Source organism: Mixophyes fleayi, chromosome 2, assembly GCF_038048845.1.
Source record: "Mixophyes fleayi isolate aMixFle1 chromosome 2, aMixFle1.hap1, whole genome shotgun sequence".
Taxonomy (NCBI): domain Eukaryota; kingdom Metazoa; phylum Chordata; class Amphibia; order Anura; family Limnodynastidae; genus Mixophyes; species Mixophyes fleayi.
This window is the reverse complement of record NC_134403.1, coordinates 76,062,152-76,085,707: the sequence shown is the minus strand read 5'-3', so window position 1 is coordinate 76,085,707 and position 23,556 is coordinate 76,062,152. Positions and strand designations below refer to the sequence as shown.

The 23,556-nt window shown below is 39.4% G+C and overlaps 1 protein-coding gene and 1 long non-coding RNA gene across 2 annotated transcripts in view; one reads left to right on the top strand and one right to left on the bottom strand.

Annotated features, from left to right (window-relative positions):
- The window catches only part of BIN2 (bridging integrator 2), a 39,189-nt gene extending 25,179 nt beyond the window's left edge, over nucleotides 1-14,010 (bottom strand). Inside the window, exon 1 of the mRNA XM_075199308.1 lies at nucleotides 13,901-14,010. Within this exon, the coding sequence (XP_075055409.1) occupies nucleotides 13,901-13,978 (78 nt within the window). The 5' untranslated portion in view covers nucleotides 13,979-14,010. The remainder of the gene's footprint in view (nucleotides 1-13,900) is intronic.
- LOC142141150 (uncharacterized) lies at nucleotides 4,919-9,486 on the top strand. The gene is made up of 2 exons (XR_012688622.1): nucleotides 4,919-4,961; nucleotides 9,294-9,486. It is a non-coding gene; the product is annotated as an uncharacterized LOC142141150 (long non-coding RNA).
- Nucleotides 14,011-23,556: the final 9,546 nt, after the last annotated feature.

Here is a 23,556-nt window from a genome sequence, read left to right as displayed (position 1 = left end):
TGAATCAGGCCCATAGTATACAACAGGTTTTCTGTACAGAATAATTGATAACATATCTTTGATAAGCCTACATCAGGAATGGGTGGCATGAGTCCCTAGGGTGGCATTCGTCCCTCCAAACCTTTATCTACTTCCTTCTTTATTGTCAGATTTGTCTGTTATATCTGGTAACAGTTGTTAGATGCCTATTAGTTATTACAGATAATTGTCTCTTTCTTAGATTAAATGTATTGTTTTAATTTATTACTGAGATTAAGGGTAATCTGTGGCCCTTTCGAAGGTCAGAGCGTTGCACCAGGCCCTTGTTATGTATTGGGTTGTTCATCACACATGAATAAGGTATATTTATTATTATATGTTGTTAATCAATGCAATGCTATATGTATTGGTAAGTGGCAAAAGTTCAGTCAACATTAGCCTCTTAGAGACAGGAGATAAAGTTCTACACAGCTATTACGTGATGCCTTCTCAGTTAATATTTATACTTTTTTTTCACCTCTATGTTGTGATCATGAAGGTTTCATGTTTCATATATGGTAGCTGTGTCCTGGAATCAGAAGGCTTTGTGTATTTTATGATTGACCCAATTACCTAAATTAAATTAATTAAATTAAATTAATTTGTGTATGTTTGCTTTTTACACTTTCTTGTGCTTTTTCGAAACCAAATGCCTCCCCTTTCAAAGTGCTTTCCCAAGACTCCTTATGCTCCCCCCCCCCCGGCTCCCATTGTTGGTCTTCCGTGGTGGTTGTCTACCTCTCTTAGAGGCCCGACCTATTCCCCTCGAGGTTACAATTCCTGTTTGACTGGTCATTGGTTTGTGGAATGTGCCAATGATTGTATCTTATAGCCTCTGTGGACTTTGCCACTGTGATTCTGCCAAATAATGGGGCGCTATCTGGCTTGGTACCTAGCGTTGGTAGAGGAGTGCATAATGTGGCTAAGCAACCATGACAACGCTCCGGGAGAATGATGACTAAAAGCTCTTTTCAGATTAAATTGTACATTCGCTTTTGGTGAGGAGAACCCATTGGTAGCTATTTCTAAAAGTGTTGTAATCTGTGCCTTCTTTCAATTAGAATGTGAACTCTACTTTGTATGTTACTGTTTTAAGTGTGTCCTGGTTTCCCAGTTGTCTGGCACTGAGAACCACTGTGGTGATAATAATAATATTTAATAGGGAGAAAGCTGCCAGAGAAGAGAATGCTATCCAGAGAGAGACAGGTTGTTCAAAGGAAGCCCAGATCCGGTCCAAGTGTTCGTAGAGATTCCTGACATGTTTCAGCTTTTCCAGGATGTCCAGGTGCCTTCCTTTGCTACTACATTTACTCTTTGGCCTGGTGAGGAGAGCCATTGGGGACCCCCCAAAGCCTTTAAACCATTCTTCAAGTGCCCACCAGGCCTCCAGAACTGGTCCATGTCCTCAACATGCAAGAGTAACCTTTATAATCTTGAACTCCACTCTACACAGTGTTGGACTCCATTATAGCAGTCTGTCTGAACTAGAGATCTGGCCTTGAACAGCTTTAACATGGCTTGAACTACTACTCCCTTTATCTTCACATGTATTTATGATTGTTGAGGCTACTTGTGGAACTACTCTGGTAAAACTAGAAGTGCCAGCGTGCCCTGGCATCCAGGTCCCACTGGGACCTGTAGTGCACCTGTAAAAAAATATTTTTAAATAAATACAAAAGCTGCGATGAAGTATTTTATTATAAAAAAGGCTACCCAGCACAATACCCTCTTTCACCTGAATTTTAATCCATTGGGATAAAAATAAAACCGCATGTATGAAGAACTTCTCACCACTAACCATAATGAGCTACAATGATACAAAGAAGTTAATTGATAAATAGAATAACTAGACTTCCTCATGTATCGGGAAGATATCGCCAGTGAAACCCGCCAAGTATACCACCAGCAATAACCCCTTGATAGGGTGAGGCCCTAGAGCCGGTGAATACCCTGTAAGTTCTCATGAGTTCTCTCTACTTTCTTCCTCACACCTTCACTTCCTTCATCAACCTGTTTATATACTTATTCTGTTTTATGTGTGATTTGAACTTTGTATGATTTGTAACTTTGAGTGTCGGGTGCTGCAGTGTTTTGTGGAACCTTAAAAACAAACAATGATGATGATTGCAAATGTCAGTATACAATACTGACCCCCTCTTTGCAGTCCTCAGCTTACAATATAGACTTCATTACATTACAGTATATAATAATAATAATAATAATAATAATAATAATAATAATAATATTATAGTGTATGTGTGTGTTAGAGTGGAATTGTATGATTATTGATTTAATATCTATCATGTGCTAAGCTTTAGATGCTAATATGTTATGCTATGACTTTAAGAGAAATTAAGCAGATATTATTTTCAGTTTTAAAAAGACAAATTATTCAAGGTTGGCCACGCAGCGCCATGTTCCCATCAACGAAAACATTCCAAGAACATGTAGCAACGTTCTTAATAAGATAAAACCCAAGGACTCAAAGATGGGGGCAGCACAAGGATATTGGCAAAAAGCCTGGAAAGAGATAACACACAAAGAAGAAAGAGTTGTTTGATCTTTGATGTAAAACTGAAATATATATATTGTTAATTGATTTTCTCTCATTATTTTACTGTCTTATAATTGGTGGTTCAGAATCTATACCCCTAGACTTACATGTATAAAAATAAACGCTGAAGTGGTCTCAAATTGGAACAGAATAAAGCTGCTCAGCATTATATCATACAGGTGTTGAGTATTTTCTGTTCACCAGTCGACTGAAAACAAAGGAAGATCTGACTGACGTTGAAGGTGCTTGATAGAAGTATCGGTGAACCCCGATACCCCAACATTTCTGGGGGCTAGATCCGGGATGCTCCAATATCTCCACACCTGACGCTAAACTCCACTGATGTCCAGAGAACTGCTGAACTAAATCCGGTGAGTAAGAAAAGTGTAGATTTCTACCTTCTTACTCAGTTCAGAATTTCTTTGTATGTCTAAGGAAAGTCAGTTGAGGTGATTAGAGGGTATTCTATGAACCCAATGTACAGTCAGAGGAAAGGATAATGAAATGATAAATGTATGGATACTGTAGATTATGATGGATGTAGACAATTTTAGTTAGAAGATAATAAGAGAGGTGTATGTAAGAATTGTACCTGCTGCATTGTTCTGAGAAAATATTCAGGTTGCAAGGGACCTAGACTAGAGTGTGTTACAACTACAAATGCATATTACGGTTTTGTAAGTAATGAAAAAGAACTATATTTTACGTTCGGGTGCATTTGAATGAAGAAATACTACATATTGGCCACAAAATCATATGTTACCAGATTATAAACCTATATGTCCATACACTGACTTGAGGGGAAGAATCGGATCAGCCATAAGTGCCAGCCTTTTAATCTACAGCCGATAAAACTCACATCTGGTGTTCCTATGGCAGACTAGGAGGTAAAGGATTAAAGATACTTATAGTCTGTACAAAGGGGAAAATTGTATTACCTTATTCCACTTATAAGACATTGTATCCCAGATACTGACAGTACTGTGACCAGTAACCCAGTAAATGGGGGCACAGAACAGTAAGATGCCTACTATAGGCAAGCCTATGGATATAATGAAAAAGAGAGAAGGTAGTAAAGCTCTTAAAAGAATTCATAAAGTACTCAAGAGAGCAGGATTTCCCCCAGAAGGGACATTAGACTTAGAGAAATGGTATGGGTTTTATTTGAATAATAAAGAATGAATAAAAAGGCTTAGCTATGAAGATCAGGTCAATGTGTGGATATGCTAAATGTATGTTTGATCCTGCGCAGCTGAATGAGTGAGATGTGCCCCTCCCTTATTCTGTGTAAAAGATTTCAGTGTGTTGAGATAAGAAGCACTCTGTTTTTTGTTATCTGACAATGTATGTAATGCTGATAAAATATGTCCGGAGTGCTGAGTGATAATAACATGTTGAGGCTAACTTGTATTTAGTCTAATGCTGGGACTTGTAGTTCCACAGCAGTAGGCTGGAAGGTATCAGCTGATTTTTCTTTCTCTGTATGTGAGTTTTGTCTCCGTCTTACTTCGTGTGAGGGAGATCTGTGTTTGTCTGTCTTGTCTGTTTTTTTTTTTTTTTACAAAAGACATGTTTCAAGGTTAAAGAAGTTGTACATTTTGTAAATAATATAATGCCTGCCTGCTTAATTCTAAGCTTTTAAAGAGATGCATAACAAGTGTTGAAATGTTTTGGTCCGTCATTACACGATTCAGTGGACGGACAAGTTGGCTGGGGTCCAACAAGCCGTTTCTGTATTTGAACAAAATAATTTTGTTTCTGAAATTTGAGAAAAATAGCTTTCTCTTTAATGAAGTTGAGAATTGTGGGAGTGAGCTTTACATGAAGATATATATTACAAGCTGTTTTTATCTGTGTGAAAATGGCGCTGATGAATGTTCTCAGAAATAAGGAGGGTTTGTTATGCCCATAAAGAAATGTTACGAGATAAAATGTCGTCTGTGAGCGAGAATTGTGAATATATATTTGTACTTTAAACATGGAAATCCCAGAATCTGGAAATATGTGTGAATATTTGGTTTACAAAGAGATGATGAGAAAGGAGTGGCTTTGAACACTCGCCCAGGTCTCGTCACTTTGACATTCCCTGTTTGTGAGATTAGGGACTGCCCCTTTGAGGAAATCGGTTTTTCATTGTATGCTACGCATAGCATCACAGTTAAGCTACAAAGAGAAACTTTTAAACAAGTGTCGTATTAGCAGCTGTTCAATGTGAATTAATAACAGTTACTGTAATTTCTAGTGAATAAATGTTAATCTCTATGCAAAAGTTTTTTTCTTCACAGAAGCTCTCCAGCTACAAAGCACCCTTTCAATCCAGATTGAATTTATTCAACTTCCAATGAATAGAAGTTTGCAATGTTTTGATCCACAGCTACAACAAACATAAGTAAAAACTAATCAAGAATTTAAAAACCGTAGACTCTGCTGAGTAATGATTACCTTGTTTTGGAAAGAGATATTAGAGTTTATGTGCTATTCGCATAGCAAATGCATGAACCAGATGGTTTTTCTGTATGTGCAGAAAGCAAAAGGTTTTTATTTTTATCCTCATAACAATTTTGAGTCAATCAGTGTTGTAAACGCATTCACTGCCCTTATTTACTGTGCTATAATAGTAATATACTGCAAGTCCTTCTTTGTATCGTGGGTATGGTAATGCATTGATGGGAATTCAATATTTGTACGGAAATGAAAAAGATTTAAGACTTTATGAGCTATTATCTGTGTTTTTGCATTAGCATTTCTAGGTGATAGTAAGACATTTACACTCTCCACTGAGCAAAACCAAATGTTTAACCAATTTTAAGCTAAAGCAACTTCAGCACCAGCACTGGCTTTGCCAGATTGTGACAGAGCTACTCAAGCACACAAAGTTGAAGGCTTCACTCAAGATAATGCCCAACATTGCAGACTGTTTAAGACCAGATTCCTCAATGGCCTTTCTGAAACATATCGTCAACAATTGTTCTTTATAAGACCAGAAGTAGTAACAATGGAAATGCAATCCATGCTCCAAGTCCTAGAAGGTATAGAAGACCGGGAAAAGGAGAAGCAGAGGAAAGTCAAAGACAAGTCCCAAACCGTTCATGTGGTCCAAGAGAATCAAGACTGGAAGGTTCGTACAGACACAAGAGGTGCACCTGAGCAATAAATAAAGGAAAAAGAAAACATGACTCTGGAAGAAATGAAAAAGCAAGGAGTTTGTTTCTTTTGCAAACAGAGAGGACACATGAAAAGAGATTGCAATAAGCATAAGAAATGGCTGGAAAGAAGAAATCAACAAGCTACAGACCAACAACTGGCATAGGAAATTGGCACTCCAACGTACCTCCGGCTCACAAATAACCAAACTCTGAAAGACAACTTGACTAAAGGCCTAGTGAATATCATATTACCCAATGGTCAAGAACGTGAGTGTCTAATTGATACTGGAGCAAGCCGCACTGTATTAAGAAAACAGGAGGTACCTCAACAACTATTAACAGAAATTGGTTTACCTGCTACAGGCCTAGCAAGAAAAGAAGTAAAACTAACAGAAAGTAAACCAGTTACACTTTTAGTAGGTGAAGAGACAATTGAAGTACCAATACAATTTCTCACTTCCTCATCTTGTCCCTATAATCTATTGGGAGCAGATGTACTTTCAAAGATACAAGCCAGTATCAAATACACCCCAAATGGAGTAAAACTCACAAGTCAACTCCCATCTCCAGTCCAAGAAGAGCTTACAGCAGCAATCTACATGCTGGAGCAGATGAGCACATGTCACAAGGATAAGACTGTTAATCTACCAGATTGGCTGAATATAGTACCAGACAAGTTATCGTCCAAAGGAAAACAGGATGTGGGTACACCTAAAGTAAGTCCTGTAAAACTGACACTAAAGCCAGGAACACATCCTGTCTCAATTAAACAGTACCCACTTGCAGCAGCTCAAACCAAAGCAATCTCAGAACAAATACAAGAATATCTACAAAGAGGGGTGTTAAGAAAATGTCGCTCTCCTTATTCTACACCCCTATTCCCAGTAAAGAAACAAGATGTCGGACAAGGGGGTGCAATACTGGATGGTTTATGACCTAAGGAGGTCAACAAAAGACTTCTGATCAACACTCCCATTGTACCCAACCCCCACACTTTGCTTAATCAGATACCGCCAAATGCAAAATGGTTTTCAGTAATTGACTTGGCAAATGCTTTCTTCTCAGTCCCAATCACAGAAGATAGTCAACTCCTTCTAGCCTTCACCCATGATGGAAACCAATATTGTTGGACAAGACTCTCTCAAGGAGGAGCCACCAGCCTATCAGAATTTTCAGAAGCAATGGCACTAATTCTCCAAGGATGGAGGCCTATCAATCCAACTACTCAACTCATTCAATATGTAGATGATCTCATGGTGGCTGCGGAAGCTGAAGAAGAATGCAAAGCAGAAACACTGTCATTACTTTGTTTTCTGGCCGAACAAGACTGCAGAATATCACCAAGCAAGTTGCAACTAGTACAGGAAAAAGTAATATTCTTAGGACATTGTATCTCTGCAGGAACCAGACATCTAACAACTGAAAGAGTTAAAGTTATACGAGACATGAAGACACCAAAAACAGTCAAAGAAATCAGAGCCTTTTTGGGACTCCTCGGATATTGCAGAGAGTGGATTCCTTCAGCTTCAATTCTTATGCAACCACTGTATGAATAGTTGAGGAAACAACAGGGAACAGAACCACTCAATATAACTGAAATAGAGAATGCAGTGCAAGCCCTGAAACATGCTATCTCTACTGCACCAGCACTTGGACTACCAGACTATCTGAAGCCCTTCACCTTGTTCTGCCATGAGCAGTCAGGACATGCTCTAGGAGTCCTCACACAGAAACATGGAACGAAGCAAAGGCCACTGGCCTATTATTCTGCACAACTCGATCCAGTTATAAGAGGTTCTCCATTATGTATACAAGCAGTAGCAGCAGCAATACTGAAAGAAAAGGTAGCAGATATGGTATTGGACCATGCACTTATTATTCAAGTTCCACATGCAGTCACAGAAATTCTTAATCAAGCAAAAACAAAACATTTGTCTGCAGCTAGACTAACTAAATATGAGGTAGCCTTGCTCAGCGCCTCACATGTAACAATTACCAGATGCACAATCCTCAATCCAGCAACCCTGCTCCCCATTGATGATTCAGAAGAGGGGAGTAAGGGGAGTCGCAAAGAAGATGAATCATCAGACAGGGGATATGAGGACCTGAGTGAAGTGTCTGAAGAAGAAACTGAAGAAATACACACACAAAAATTTTCACATGATTGTTTGGAACTTATGAAATTAGAAACTTGAGCTTTGCATAATGTTACTGACACACCACTTTCAGATGCAACCCTAACTCTTTATGTAGATGGATCTAGATACTATGTGGATGGAGTTCCATATACAGGTTATGCCATCACAACTGAGGAAGAGGTGCTTGACTCAGGAACACTGTCTAATGGAGCATCAGCACAAGAAGCAGAATTATTAGCTCTAACTAAAGCTTGTGTATATGCAGAAGGACAAAAAGCCAATGTATATACAGATTCACGTTATGCCTGGGGAGTGGCGCATGACTTCGGTCCCATTTGGAAAAGCAGAGATTTCCAAGGATCAAATGGAAAACCCATCAAACATGCAAACTTGATTAATGAACTGTTTAGAGCATTGGAACTCCCTAAACAAGTGGGAATTATAAAGGTTCAAGCTCACACTAGAGAACAAACTCCAGAAGCAAGAGGAAATAACTTTGCAGATCAGGCAGCAAAAAAAGGCAGCCCTCCAACCAAAGAATACTACATTTCTTGTAGACTCAACAGAAGGTGACACAGACAAATTTCAATTCCCAGACCTACAAAGCCTTAAAGACTTTCAGAAACAAGCAACAAAGGAAGAAAAGAATAAGTGGGAAAAAGAAGGTGTACAGCTTGATGAGCAAGGAATATAGTCAAAAGAAAATAAATGGTGCCTACCAAGAGCCTTATACCCAGTAATGACTCAGATTGCACATGGACAAGTACAACATTCCAAAGAGGCAATGACTAATAGGGTATGGAAAAATTGGATTGCCCCTGGATTTAACTGTGCAGACACAAACTATGTGGCAGCTTGCTGGATATGTGGAATACACAATCCAGGGCAAAGAGTAAAGACCCCAAAGGCTTTCTATCCCTTTCAGAGACTTCAGATCGACTATATACAACTTCCTAAATGTGGTACCTACGAGTATGTGTTAGAAGGAAAAGCTACTGCTAAAAACACAGCAAAGAAATTAATCTCAGAAGTCATCTATAGATATGGCATACCTGAAGTTATTGAATCAGATAGAGGTACAACCTTTACAGAAGAGATAATGAAGCATGTAATGAAGAACTTGGGAGTATCACAAGCTTTTCACACTCCTTATAGGCCACCAGCAGGTGACATTAAATTGAAACTACAGAAAATTATGCAAGAAACCAAAAAGACTTGGTTAGAATATTTACCAATAGTTCTGTTTAACATTAGAACTACACTTATGAAGAGACACAGGTTTAGCACCAAATGAGATACTGTTTGGCACAGCACACAGAACAGGCTGTTATTTTCCATAGCAACTACAGCATGTACGTGGTGATTTGTTGAATTATGTTGCTTTATTACAGAAACAACTAACTGAAATATATGGTCAAATGTTCTCCTCCATTCCAGACCCTAATTTTGATACAGGTACCCATAAACTGCTATCTGGGGACTGGGTGGTCATAAGAAAGCACATCAGGAGATGTCTTGAACCCAGATATAAGGGTTCTTATCAAGTCCTGTTGATGACTCCCATGGCAGTGAAAGTACAGGAAAAAGACACCTGGATTCACGCATCACACTGCAAAGTCTTCAAATCAGGGGAGTCTTGTTCTGATAAATAGAAATGACTGTCTTATGGTATTGATATGTCTTACCAGAATATTTCTGCCTGAAGTAGGGGTCAATGCCTCCCTAACCCAGTGTGAAACAGACAGATAAGTGACAAATTGCCTATGTCACTGTGAGAAACAGATGGGAAGGAGTGCTCAACAATTTGCACTCATAGGAGAATAAACTTTGAAAATGCCTTTGTGAATACATAACCTCATTGGCAAAGTTGTCAGCAATGATTCATTTTGAATATTGGGAATATTGCCATTAGTAGCAAAGGGTTTGGCAATCCAGCTCATTGTATATGTGGTAGAGAAAATTGTTATATGGCTGATTAAGAAATTACTGACACTTGTTCCTGCAGGAAAAATAATGAGCTTCCAGAACCAGTAATGATCATAGAAATTTCTACAAGTTTAATGTCTGAGACAAACAGTGAACATTATCAGCAATGGTCAACAATCAAACCAAAAACCTGCACAGTCTGCAACAAGAGATTGACAGTGACCATCGAGAAACCAGAATGAAAATTGATGTCCTATTCATTAGTGGGACATATTTGTTAATGAATCTTATTCCATATAGAAAGCAATGAATATTTTGATTCATCCATTGATACTAATTCTTCTTGTACTAACTATAATGATTATATGGAACTGCTACTTAACATGTAATACAAGAAAGCTTTTGAATAGATATCAGCAAAGTATTCCCCTCTATGCACCGAGATAAAACATTAAGTAGGGAAAGAAAAGTTATGGTGATAAAGTACCAGAGATATGTGCTTAATGAATTCTTGTTCTAATCATATGGGGTCCTTATGATACCATATGTTTAAATGTAGGTACTAACTGTCTTCTGCTGAGTATCGCCATGACTGATAGGTAGAGGTTAATAGTTGATATTTAATCAAAGAGGGGAATGTTAGAGTGGAATTGTATGATTATTGATTTAATATCTATCATGTGCTAAGCTTTAGATGCTAATATGTTATGCTATGACCTTAAGAGAAATTAAGCAGATATTATTTTCAGTTTTAAAAAGACAAATTATTCAAGGTTGGCCACGCAGCGCCATGTTCCCATCAACGAAAACATTCCAAGAACATGTAGCAACGTTCTTAATAAGATAAAACCCAAGGACTCAAAGATGGGGGCAGCACAAGGATATTGGCAAAAAGCCTGGAAAGAGATAACACACAAAGAAGAAAGAGTTGTTTGATCTTTGATGTAAAACTGAAATATATATATTGTTAATTGATTTTCTCTCATTATTTTACTGTCTTATAATTGGTGGTTCAGAATCTATACCCCTAGACTTACATGTATAAAAATAAACGCTGAAGTGGTCTCAAATTGGAACATAATATAATGTGGGGGGATGGTATTTATATAATGTGTATTTAGTGGGGTATAAATGTAATTTGCGTGTGCATGAGAAGGGGATGATGTTAAAGTAATGTGTGTGGGGGTGTTATCAGTGCACTGTAGAGGGGGCTATTGTTAAATCGTGGGGTTATTGATGTAATGTGGGTGCTGATGGGGGTATTGATGTAATATTGTGGGGGCTATTAAGGATATATAATAGGGCTGTTCATTTATTATGGGTGTGCTTTGAGCCATTAATGTAATGTAACTACTATTGTGGTTACATAGTGGGGCTATTAACTTAATGTGGGTGGTGTTAATGTAATTTAGTAGTGTATTAATGTAATATGACTGCTGGGGGGGCTATTTATGTAATATGAGGGTTATTCATGTAATGTATGAAAAGGGCTTTGAAGATGGAATGTAAACTTGCTTAATGGGCGCTCCTCATAACAGATCCCCAATAGAGGTGTTAGTGTGTCATTTTCTCTGCTCTCTCTGCATATACAACACAGCTGCATTTAAAGACTATGGCAGCTCCCAGTCACTAATGTAATGTAGTTGTAGTACCAGTGCATAGCAATGTATTTATTACTCAACTATTACTTTCAAATTAATACATCTTACATGGAGTTTCAAATAAAGGTCAAATTTCAGTCAAGTTGCCACTTCATTGTTGCAAGTAGATATCCTGTTTTTGTAACTCTTATAATGAACAGGAAGTTAAAACCACAATGTATGTAACACAAGGCTGCGGCACTTTGTTCTTCTATGTTACTTGAAGAGTTAATATAGACACAGTTTTGCTTTTGAAAACAGTTGCAATCATATAAAATCTCAACTTTATCATGATCAGTCTTTCAGTATTAATCCCACACACTGCTTAAAAAACACGCTATACTCCCTATACACTGCTCTAAATTCAAAACAATGTCACTTATAAACTGCTTTATTAAACACGCTATACTCTCTATACACTGCTCTAAATTCAAAACAGTGTCACTTATACACTGCTTTATTAAACACACAATACTCTATATACACTGCTCTAAATCCAAAACAGTGTCACTTATACGCTGCATTATTAAACACACTATACTCCCTACACACTGCCCTAAATCCAAAACAGTGTCACTTATACACTGCATTATTAAACACACTATACTCCCTACATGCTGCCTTAAATCCAAAACAGTGTCACTTATACACTGCTTTATTAAACACGCTATACTCCCTACACACTGTCCTAAATCCAAAACAGTGTCACTTATACACTGCATTATTAAACACACTATACTCCCTACATGCTGCCTTAAATCCAAAACAGTGTCACTTATACACTGCTTTATTAAACACGCTATACTCTCTATACACTGCTCTAAATACAAAGCAGTGTCACTTATACGCTGCATTATTAAACACACTATACTCCCTACACGCTGCCTTAAATCCAAAACAGTGTCACTTATACACTGCTTTATTAAACACGCTATACTCTCTATACACTGCTCTAAATACAAAGCAGTGTCACTTATACGCTGCATTATTAAACACACTATGCTCCCTACACGCTGCCTTAAATACAAAACAGTGTTACTTATACGCTGCTTTATTAAACATGCTATAGTCCCGATAAAGTGCACTTAACCCACAAACCCTGCAACCATGGTCGTCATCTAGAGTTAGGAGCAAAGCAAAAAATGTATACCTTGGCAAAACCATGTTGCAATGCAGGGGGGTCAAATTTAAAAGCAAGTTCTGGACAGATTTAGAGCTGAGAGGGGGTGTGTTCTAGTTACCTCTAAATCACAGTGTAAAAATGCTGTCCAGTATTTGTGTGCTACATACAAATGCAGCCAGTATTTTCCCTGCATGCAAATAAATAAATGCATTTGCATCCCTTACATTGCAGTGTGGTGTGTCCAGATGCAAAATTACACCTTTTTCTTTTTGCTTTATTCCTAACTCTAAATGAGGCCCAATACACACTGCTTTAGAACGCACAAAATACTTCCTATAAACTTTCTAAATTCACTTACAGACTACTTTAGAAAGCACATTATACTGCCTATAAACTGCACAAACCCCTAGCCAATGTCACTACACACAGCTTCAAAAAACATGCTATGCTGCTTATTCACTGTGCTAAACCCACAACTATGTTACTGCACAGAGCTTTAGATATACTGCCCCACAACAAAGACCACCCTGGGTCAAGTAATATGCATCTGGTACCTGTCTGAATTTGTTCACAATTGCGTGAGCACGCCCTTATTGTACTATGCCTACATTAGAACGCCCCCATCCCACTTAAGCATAGGCTGGCATAAGTGCCAAAATCATGCAAGATACCTACACAAACTAGAGTGGTGCTCACTCCACATCAGGCCTTATAACCCTATACACTGCACTAACCACAAAACAATGTCACTAGCTACTGCTTTAGAAAACATGCTATACAGCCTATACACTGCACGAATCACAGGAAATGTCACTATACACTGCTTTAGAAAACATAAACCCACAACTTGTATTGTCACCATTTCTGGAAATAACAACGGCTTTTCTATACCTGTTATATTTCTCTCCTATTAATAACAATAATTTCTACTGGACTTGCTAAGATTAGGCTGGGCTGGCCTGGCCTGTTGGCTCACAGGGCTGTCCCAATTAAATTGTTAAAATGTTCCGTTTGGATTGTTGACATGCAGGTTTAACTCCACAAAAATGTCACTACATAATGCCTTAAAACACACACGTATTGTACTAAAAACACTGCAATGTCACTATACAAAACACTGTACTACAAATAGATCATCATCTATTTTTATCTGATCCCTAATGAATGATTTACATGCACACACAGACACAATAAATACAGTACCTACACAAAAAATGTGCAATGCGGAGTGCTACATTTAGGATATTGCACAATATGACGAGCATTCATTTACACATTATATGCAATAGGATTTGTTACAGGTATACAGTGTTATATCACTAGTTCTTGAAATGTTTAAAAATTGTTCACAATACCTTTTCTTGTGCTCGTGAGAATCTCTTTTGGACATTTTTGGCAAAGACCCCTGCACCTCCTTGCTTGGCTTCTGCCATAGTTGTTTGTTACCAGAAGTGGTTTCCTAATGTCTGTGTGGGGACTTTTGTAGTTAAAGAGAAGTGTCAACTCCTCCCAAGGTTTACTTTTTCCGCTGTGAGGTTTCTAAAACCACTTCACTTTTTAAACATCTTTCTCATGACTTATACATATGATCACAAACAGTGTTTTACAGAAAATCAAAAATCACAAACGTAAAATAAAGCATCTTACTGCACTAATGCGTATTGCACTGTAAAGATCAAAATATAGAAATCTATGCCATATTATCTTATGAGCCCAATGAGTCACAGAGACATTTCCAAACATGCTTTTATTTTATTTAATAAAAAGCTGAGTATATATATTGTTTGATAGTGGGAAACTATTTTTCAGTAAGATGCTACTTTTGGAGAACTATAAGTGTTTGTGCTTTATATTATGTATATATGCATTAAGTACAATTAAAAAAAAATCAAAGGCTGCATTCAGATATGGGTATGTCTTTGCATGCTAATAGATGCATAGATATCTGAATTGATTTAAAGACAGGAAACAACACAATGTTTCAGCGGTGGTCCCATTCTTCAGGTGTTACACTAACTAATACCTTGGTGTAGCCACAGGGCGGATCAAGACTTTTTTTTACACCAATGTCTGTTGGTATAAAAAACCGAACCCCAGACACTGCATGGCTATGCCTGGTGGCTGAGAAGCAGATAGAGGATGCTGCCCGGCCACTTTGTCAGACAGGCCAGGGTCAAACCAAGGAGCAGTATAGAGCCAAATCGGAATCCAATCCGGGGTTGAAACCAGGAACAAGTAGGTACAGAAACAGAATCGAGGAGGAGTGGTGCAATAAGTCGGGTTAGAACCAAATAGAGCCAATAACATAAGGAGAGTGCTGGAGTAGAGGAGACCTGATACCCTAATACCCTAATGGTGCCAGAGCAGATTTAAATAATGGCAGAAAAAAAAAGGAGAAAATACCAGCGCTCTCTGTGTGCGGTTGAGTATTAAGCTGCCAAAATAGGGGAGAGAGAGAGAGGAGATCCCTAATCCTCTCTATGGAAATAAAGAAGAATACAAAAGAAAACTCCCCGGCGCTATAAACATGTATTGAGACAAGAACCAAATTGAAATACAATTGTCAATTTATAGATATCAATCTTAGAAAAGTAGAGTTATTGAATCACATGATTGCACATATTCCTTAATGCTCAAAAAGAAGAAAAACAACAACAAAAATAGTCTGCAGACATCCAAAATACCGAAATTTTCTTATAAAGGATAATCTGTTACAAATAAAAATATATTATAAACACAAAGTCCAAGGAGAAAGATGGGAGGATATAATATGTAGACTCATAGAAGTTCCATTGAAAGACAAACACCAGAGTTTTCTACATACAGCATGCTGGTGACTTTATGCATCCATCCTCATAGACCAATTGTTGAATGTAAAGTTCCAGGGATACCACGCCAAGCTCTACACCTTAGGTACTTAAGTGTAGAGCACGCCCGGAGAACCGGTCAAAAAAACAGTACCGAACTTCCACGAGGCTCCCCAAAACTGTGGAAAAACGTCGGCTTGCTGTAGTTTCCTTCACAGACTCCTTCGGCCATAGCCGCTTCCTGGTTGATGGGGGCACTACTGTATGGCATAATATGAATAAGGGGCATTACTGTTTGGGATAATTTGAACATGGGGCACTACTGTATAGCATAATATGATTTGTGAGCTCTATGGTGGCTTAATATTAATTGGGGCACATACTCAGGCATGAGGGAAGGGGGAGAGTGATAATATAATGTGGGAGATAGGCTATTAATTTAATGATGGAGTTTATGTGGGGGCTAATGATATAATTGGTACTATTTTATTTGTGGGGTGATGTTGTCAATTTAATTTAACAGTGGGGCCTATAAATTTAAGAAGGGGTGATTGAACCTTTAATTTAATGCTGGAGTGGTTTGACTGCTATCAATTGAAAGTGGGGCTGTTTTGGGAAAAAATTACTTCTATTTATTAAATGTGAATATGAATTATTTAATGGCAGTAATAGTTGCGGGAAATAAGTATATTTATTAAATGTAAATGCTATTTAATTTATTGCTGGGGTTGTTTGGAGGGAGGGAAATAGGTTTATTTATTAAATGCAAATTCCAATGTTGGGGCTGGAGGGAGACCTAATTATAAAATGTGGGTTGTATTGATTAAACACCGGGGCTGGTTGGATATTTTTTCCAAATAGGGCCTCCAACATTCCAGGATCCAGACAAGCAGCAACTAAACACACCCGCAGCCATAGGTGATGCAAGTGACAAGAACAGGTAGGAGAGAGCAGGAGAGTCTACCAACTGTCCTGAATCTGGTGGGGAAATCCCAAATTTGGGTTACTGTCTCGCTTAGTGAGATGTGGTCTGACTACAAGGACAGTTGGGAGGTATGTCCCACTTCACACTGTACTGCTTGTGAAAGCAGAGCTGTGTGCACCTAACAGTAGTGCACACAGTATTCCCTGTGTGTGTATTTGTATAAAATTTGTCTAAAGTGATAAGCATGTTACATAATAGAGGCCCCCTGTCTTAAATACCCTGGGTCCCCCGAGCCTTAATCCAGCTCTGGTTAACAGGAGGGAGCAGATAGCTGTTCCCAATCCTCGGACAGGACACAGCCAGCAGAACAAGCCGAGGAGCTCTAAGTATCACAAGATTTGGTAATCTTATGAGAGTAAGAGCTGCCCTGCTCACTCTACAGGAGCTTCCCACCCTGATGTATGTCAGCAGCACCAGAAGCATAGATAAGTACAGTGGGCTGGGGGTGTCATAATGTGCCTGGGGGATGGTGTGATGTGGCTGGGAGGGCGTGATAAATGTAATGTTTTATAATATATATCAATGCCCCATGTTGGCCACACCCACAACACAATGTGTTCACGCCCTTTTCAGCGCCGCCGCTGTAAGGTGGTGCACAGTTCCTTTCCTACTCATTTATGGAGGGGGACCCCAAAAGTTCACTGTACCCAGGCCCCAAATTTCTCTTTCTGACCCTGTACATACCATTGTCTGATACTGATGCGTCCTATGCTGCAAATAGAGAGTCAAGCTGCACATAATACATTTGTAGCTCACAGGACAGTGATACCGGGGAGAAGGTCAGCACAGGGCAGGTAACAGACAGCAAACAGCTGATCCACAGAGGACTATAATAATGTACCCCAACACCCTGTAGCTCTCTAGCTGCTGTGGAACTAGACGTCTCAGTATACCTGCCAGCCTATTGTGGGGCATGCTGGGACTTGTAGTTCCACTTAATTGGAGAGCCACAGGAGACGTAAGGGGGCTGTTCCTCAAGCATACTTCTGTTTGACAGCAGCATGTTTTCATAGATTCTTTGATTTCATAGACACAATGATCTTTGCAAAAAGTAATGTCATTACAGAGCCGTAACTAGGGTGGTGCGGGCGATGCCGTTGCCCCGGGTGCAGCAGCCGTCCGCTACCATCCCCTCCCCGCCAGCATAGTAAAAAAAAATTACGCCAGTGTTAATAAAGATTTTAAAAAAAACCAGTCACCTGACCTCCCGGTGGCTCCCGGCAGTCTCCTCGCTCCCACTGAATGTCGGGCGTGACGTCATCACGCCCAACGTAATTTTCAGTGAAGTGAGGATTCAGCGAGGAGCACTGCTGGGGCAGATAGGAGCAGCAGCAGCGCCAGCAGCGCAACACAGGAGAAAGAAGAACTGAAGAGATAAAGGTGATGGATAGGTAAGTTAAATTGTATTTATATTATGTGTGTGGACAGGCTATGTATTTGTAGTGTGTGTGGGCAAGCTATGTATTTGTAGTGTGTGGTTAAGCATTGTAAAGTACAAAAAAGAGCTTGTACTTTTGGGTGGAATGGTTTATGATTCTCTCCTGTTCACTTAAGAAGTGTCTACTGTGTGCTGTTTCACAGATCCTGAAAAAAGTCACAATGCCCCATTGTAAGCTGCTGCTAGCAGCAAAAGGGGCACCATGGTCCTGCTATCCCTCTAATGGCTTCAGTTTCTTCATCTATGCTAGCCATCCTGCTAGATTTAAATCCTGGGCGTGACAAGCTGCATTTGATTTTGAGTGCCGACTGTGCTGGAAGGATGCTTTATATTTTGCTGCTATGTTCTGTAGTGGGATTGAAAAGTGAGGGAGGGTCTGCCTCTGGGTGTTGCTTTGGCTGCTGCTCTCTGCATTAAGGTGTGTTCTGTTTTTGGGTGCAATATTTATATTTGGGAAGGGTTCTGCTTCAGGGTGCAAAGCTGTATAATTCGGGGTGATTTATAAAATGTATATAATAATTTGTAAATATTTGAGTATTAAGTGCATAAAATATTACAATACCTATCGCTATATATTTTTTGCATACATATCAGAATTCTTTCAGTACATTTCTAGCCACACCCACACATTAGGTTGGCCACACCCACTTGTCATATGCCACTCCCACTTAGATGGGGGGCGCCGGTGCCCTGTCTCACCCAGGGCACTAAAATGTCTAGTTACGGCACTGTGTCATTATTATTATTATTATTATTATTATTATTATTATTACTATTATCTGGAACTGAGGTTGACCTGTGTACTTAAAATGCCAGGGCTGCTTTTTAGTCCCAGTACAGCTCTGCCGCTGGCCCTGGCTAGCGGTCATTATAATAGTATGTATTTTATGTACATTCACCATGCATCCCAATTGTTTTACCTAGTATGTATGAAACATAAAGAGTCACTTTATTTAATGACTCATAGGTAACATGAGCAGAACAGTAGGTATTATAATCACATAAGACTGTACCAATGCACTTGTTATCTTTTTCATTATTGAATCTTATTAGCACCTTAATAAATGGAACAATGTTGTGTTCTGCTACTTGGCTACACTAGAAATATCTTTATTATATGTAAATTTAACTAAGACGATTTTATAGTGCCTTTACTTGGCAGCATTTTAGATTAAATATCTTTTTATTCTAAGGGCAAAACAGGCAAAATCACAAAACAAACAATACACTTTTTCATAAATCTTCCTATAGTTTTACAAAATTAACACATCCGAAGAAAATGACCCCAACATTTTATTGTCTAGTTCAGGGTTTCCCAAACCCAGTCCTCAGGGCTCCCCAACAGTGCAGGTTTTCTGGATCACATGTGACATAATTAGGACCACCTGTGGATCTGTTACAATGTGTTAGTCAGTAATGAATACACCTGTGCTCCAGCAAAGAGATATGGAAAACCTGCACTGTTAGGGAGTCCTGAGAACTGGGTTTGGGAAACCCTGGTCTAGTTGAACAGATTTATACTTTTCTTTTTTTTCATTTCGTTACCGACCACATTTTTTTATCCATTTTTTTTTAACCACAAAAGATCTTGAGGAATCACTTGACACCTCAGTAGGTTTACCCAATTTTCATCACTAACAATTCCCCAAAAATTGGGCGATGCTGAGTTGAATGCTAATTTGTGCTAAAAAAAAACCTGAGTTGCATATATTGCATATGTGCTCTGCTCCAGTAGTTTATGTGCTAGTCAGGCACACATACACCTGTATACACACAATCAGGTCATAAAGCACAAGGAAAGTTTGTTAACATTTGTTTTTATAGTGAAAAAAAACATTGCGCTATTAGGTCAGATTTAATACAGCAGATATAATAATCCTTCTTGTATACGAATGAAAGAAGCAAAAAATAAAGTTTTAAATTGCGCCCACAAAATCCTATAAACTTCATAGGTGAATTAGCAATCAGCCAATCAGAATCGGCTAGTTAGTTCTGGCAGCTGTCGGCATCATCAGCATGTATTTGCAGCTGCAGGTGCAGAAGATATGGCTCCTGACAAGTGTATATGCGTCTCTGCAGGTCTGACACATGGATCAGCTGTTTGCTGTTTGTTACCTGCCCTGCGCTGGCCTTCCCTCGGTATCACTACCGTGTCCTGTGAGATACAAGTGTATTATGCGCAGCTTGACTCTCTATCTGCAGTATAGAAACTGTGTGTCGCCGTGCAGCGTCGGCGCCGAAAAGGGCGTGAGCACATTGTGTTGTGGGTGTGTAAACACACCCTACTGTACTCGGTTCTATTAGACGTCCCTTTTCACCCCCATTCCGCCTCTCCAGTCATAAGGAGACGTGTCAGATGTGCACACATACATGCAATCTCTTTGTTGGTATGCACAGTGCAAATTTTCTTCATTTACACTATACAAATGGGCATATGTCCAACTCAGAATCAGGCCCATTGGATCTAGTAGCAACTAATTGTTACAATTAAATTATTTCATATGGCCTGATTCAAGTCTTCAGTGCACTTAAAAGGGCCTATCGTCAATTTACCCTTTCTACCCCATGACATTAATTACACATAATGAAGTATATCGCACTTCAGCATTTAAGCAACAATCTTCACATTGAATGATATATGTAATGATTATGGGGCCTGTCTGTATGATTCCCAGTGCCACCACAGGCAGCCATTTTATTCCACTGTTTATATTGGTGACATGGCAAGAGGCCCAGGTTCATTTGCCATACAGACATAGCGGACTGATGACAATGTGTTAAATAGATTAAAAAGAACTAAAATTATCCATAGCTTTATTTTCACATGCCCAAAAAGCTGTACAGTTTTCCAAAAGGGGCACTTTTTATACAATTTTAGAAGGAGCTTTTTTCATGATTTGACACCAGGAAGTCAGTAGTCATCAGGAAAGGGGGCAACAGATGATGGCAGTGCAATTTGGGACATACCTAGCAGGGAGCCTGTTTCTCAGAGAATGTAGTCTAGTGCTATTGATGTCTCCTGCAAAATAAAACTTGGAAATACTATTGTTTAGACATGCAAAGACTCCTGTATAACTGCACTCAGGGCTGGCAGAACATGGTAAGGCCAGTAAGCATGGCGGGGGTGCACTTATTTTTTTTGGTGCGGGGGACCTCCCATTTAGTATGTGAGTACCTGCTCTGAATAGACCAGGAATAGGAACAGGCATCTCGGTACATGGGGCAGTGCATCTGAATGCACAAACTTCCAGGCATGGGGCACTGGAAATATCAGCACCGACCCTGACTACAATACTTTTTTCTGGTTGTAATACCGTCAGAAGAAAGTGTCAAATCTTATATAAATTTCATAGAGAAGGTGGAAGAGGTAATGGCTGTAGGAAGCCTATGGGGTAAGTATGTGGAATCTTAGTTCGAGCTCAGGTAGCACAGGCTGAGACATGCTGCTGCATTGCCTGTCGAAATGTTGGCCACCAATAGTATCGGTTATTAATTCCAGTGTTTTACGGACTCATAAGTTCAAAGTGGTTAGAGCTATTTAAAAATGTCATTTTGCAAGGTTTCCATAGAAATAAAAAGACTAGATTAGATCACCATTCCTGGGTAACGGCTCCTGGTGGCTGCTGCGACAAGTGTAAGCAAAGGACCATAACCAATAGTGGAAAGAGTAGCTTCCCCAGGAAGCATGGGTTCAAGTAGTGGTCATAGGAGCCATGCGTTTTCTATCCATCACCCATTCCCTTATTTCTGGAGCCAATTTTGCTCCAACATGAAAACGTCCTGCATCTCCTCTATCGAGGAAATCCGTTTCCCTTTCAGCCATCAGGTACATGCTATCCACAGCTGGCTATTAACTTCCTTTTGGGAACTATCTCCCTTTTTGTTATGCGCCCGGAACTATAGCCTATAAGTCTCCAGTGTAACTGTGTATTGTGCCAATAGTTCGCAACACACCTCTCCATATTGCTGACATGCTGCCAGGCTCAGTGCCTGGTACGCTTCCAGGGATTGCCCAGTTAAACTAGGACCCTAGTTGCATGGCCACTCTCCTTTTTGATACGTTGGACCACCATCAGGTTCTCAAATACTTGCAAATAGGGGTCAATGTCCATGGTATTTTCATTAAAAGTTAGCACATCTCAATATACTAAACAGGGTCGCCTGATTCCAGCTTTTCATGGTTCTCGGGTCCTCACCAGCCCCCACAGTATTTTTTCCTTTTCCTTAAGGTTGGTTACCAGTTCTTTAACCATAACCTCCATCTGTTCAGCTTGTGTCACCACTGCTTGCCCTGAGTTCACACTGCTCCCAGATGCGTTTTGTGACCTATTAGCTGTATCGGACTTCTATTTCATATCCTCCTCTGATTGACCTGTTGGATGCTCTCACTCCCATTGAAGCAGCTTGGTTATCAACACATCCTTTGTGTCATCATCTGTGACCGCAATTTCTGTGCCACTGCAGATCCCTTGTAAGTGTCCTTTTCACATCTCTTTGTACTCCTTTTATAGCCCAGCCATTTCTTCTGTGCCGTTGCTTAGTGACATTGTTGGTCACAATCTGTGTATGGTTGCATACTAGGTGATCCCACTGTAGCTGCCGCCAAATGTGAGGACCGTGTGTCCGGTGGGTTAATTCAAAAATCACCTAGGCAAATTATTGCAACCAAACCATGGCTTATTCAACAGATGGCAAAACAGGCAGAGTAATTACCTCGAAGCACAGCATAGGCACATGACAGTTGCTAGACATCACACGAGATCCAGTCACAGACCCCAAAAACACAGTTTATATAACACTGATTATTCCCACGGTCATTAAGCTAATGGGGGAGTGTATCAGGACAATTACTTGTTGCTGATTGGTGGTAATATGACCAACTAGCCCCAGAGTGTCCTCCCCCCTGCTGACTGGTGACCTTTGGTTCCCTGAGGAGAGGGGGCCAGAGTACTATCATGCAATGTCCTTGTTGACTAGATGACAAAGGTGGATGATATGGAGTTTGTTTACTCTCCATGTTTAGCCCATGCCCCCTTTCCTGTCTTATCTTTGTTTAACTCTTTCACCTTGCGTCATTTAAGAATAAACCCTTTTAACACACAATCAATAACCTAAAATACGCAGGAAATATAATCGCATATTTTAGCACAGGCATGTGTACAAAAGTACAATAAACTAACACAGCCTGATGAAAACAGTTCAGTGGCCAGAAAGAGGCAATGGAATGTAAATGCTCTTATATGCTCGAGTCCAAGTTCACACCATGGGTTTTTACACAAGCATATTGATGTTTATTATTGAGTACGTTTGGTCCATCCTCTTTTTCAAAAAAATTTATTTTTAGTGGATGCTTTAATATTTCACAAAGAAGCAGTGAATAGTCAGAGTAAGAGTCTTGTTCCCTCCAATGTGAAAATTTTGAATTGTGGAATTTAATTGTCTTTTATATGGTTTAATGGCAGTAAAAAGTTAAAGAGGATCTTTACCAAAAACCAGAATATACCAGTACTGTACTGATGAGAAATAGCAGCACCCAACACCTCCTGAACCCCGTAATCCTGCAACAGTCAGAATGGTTTGCACACTCCAGTGGTTTTCTCACACTAGCATTGGGCTAATAATTTAATAGTATGGGTAATATTAATTTATTGGTGGGATCAATTTATTTGATGGTGAGGGGCTATTTAATTCACTAATTCACTAATGGGGGCATGGTGGTGTAACTATTAATTGGTGATCTGACTATTAATTTCATGCTGGAGTGATTTTGAACCTGTTAAT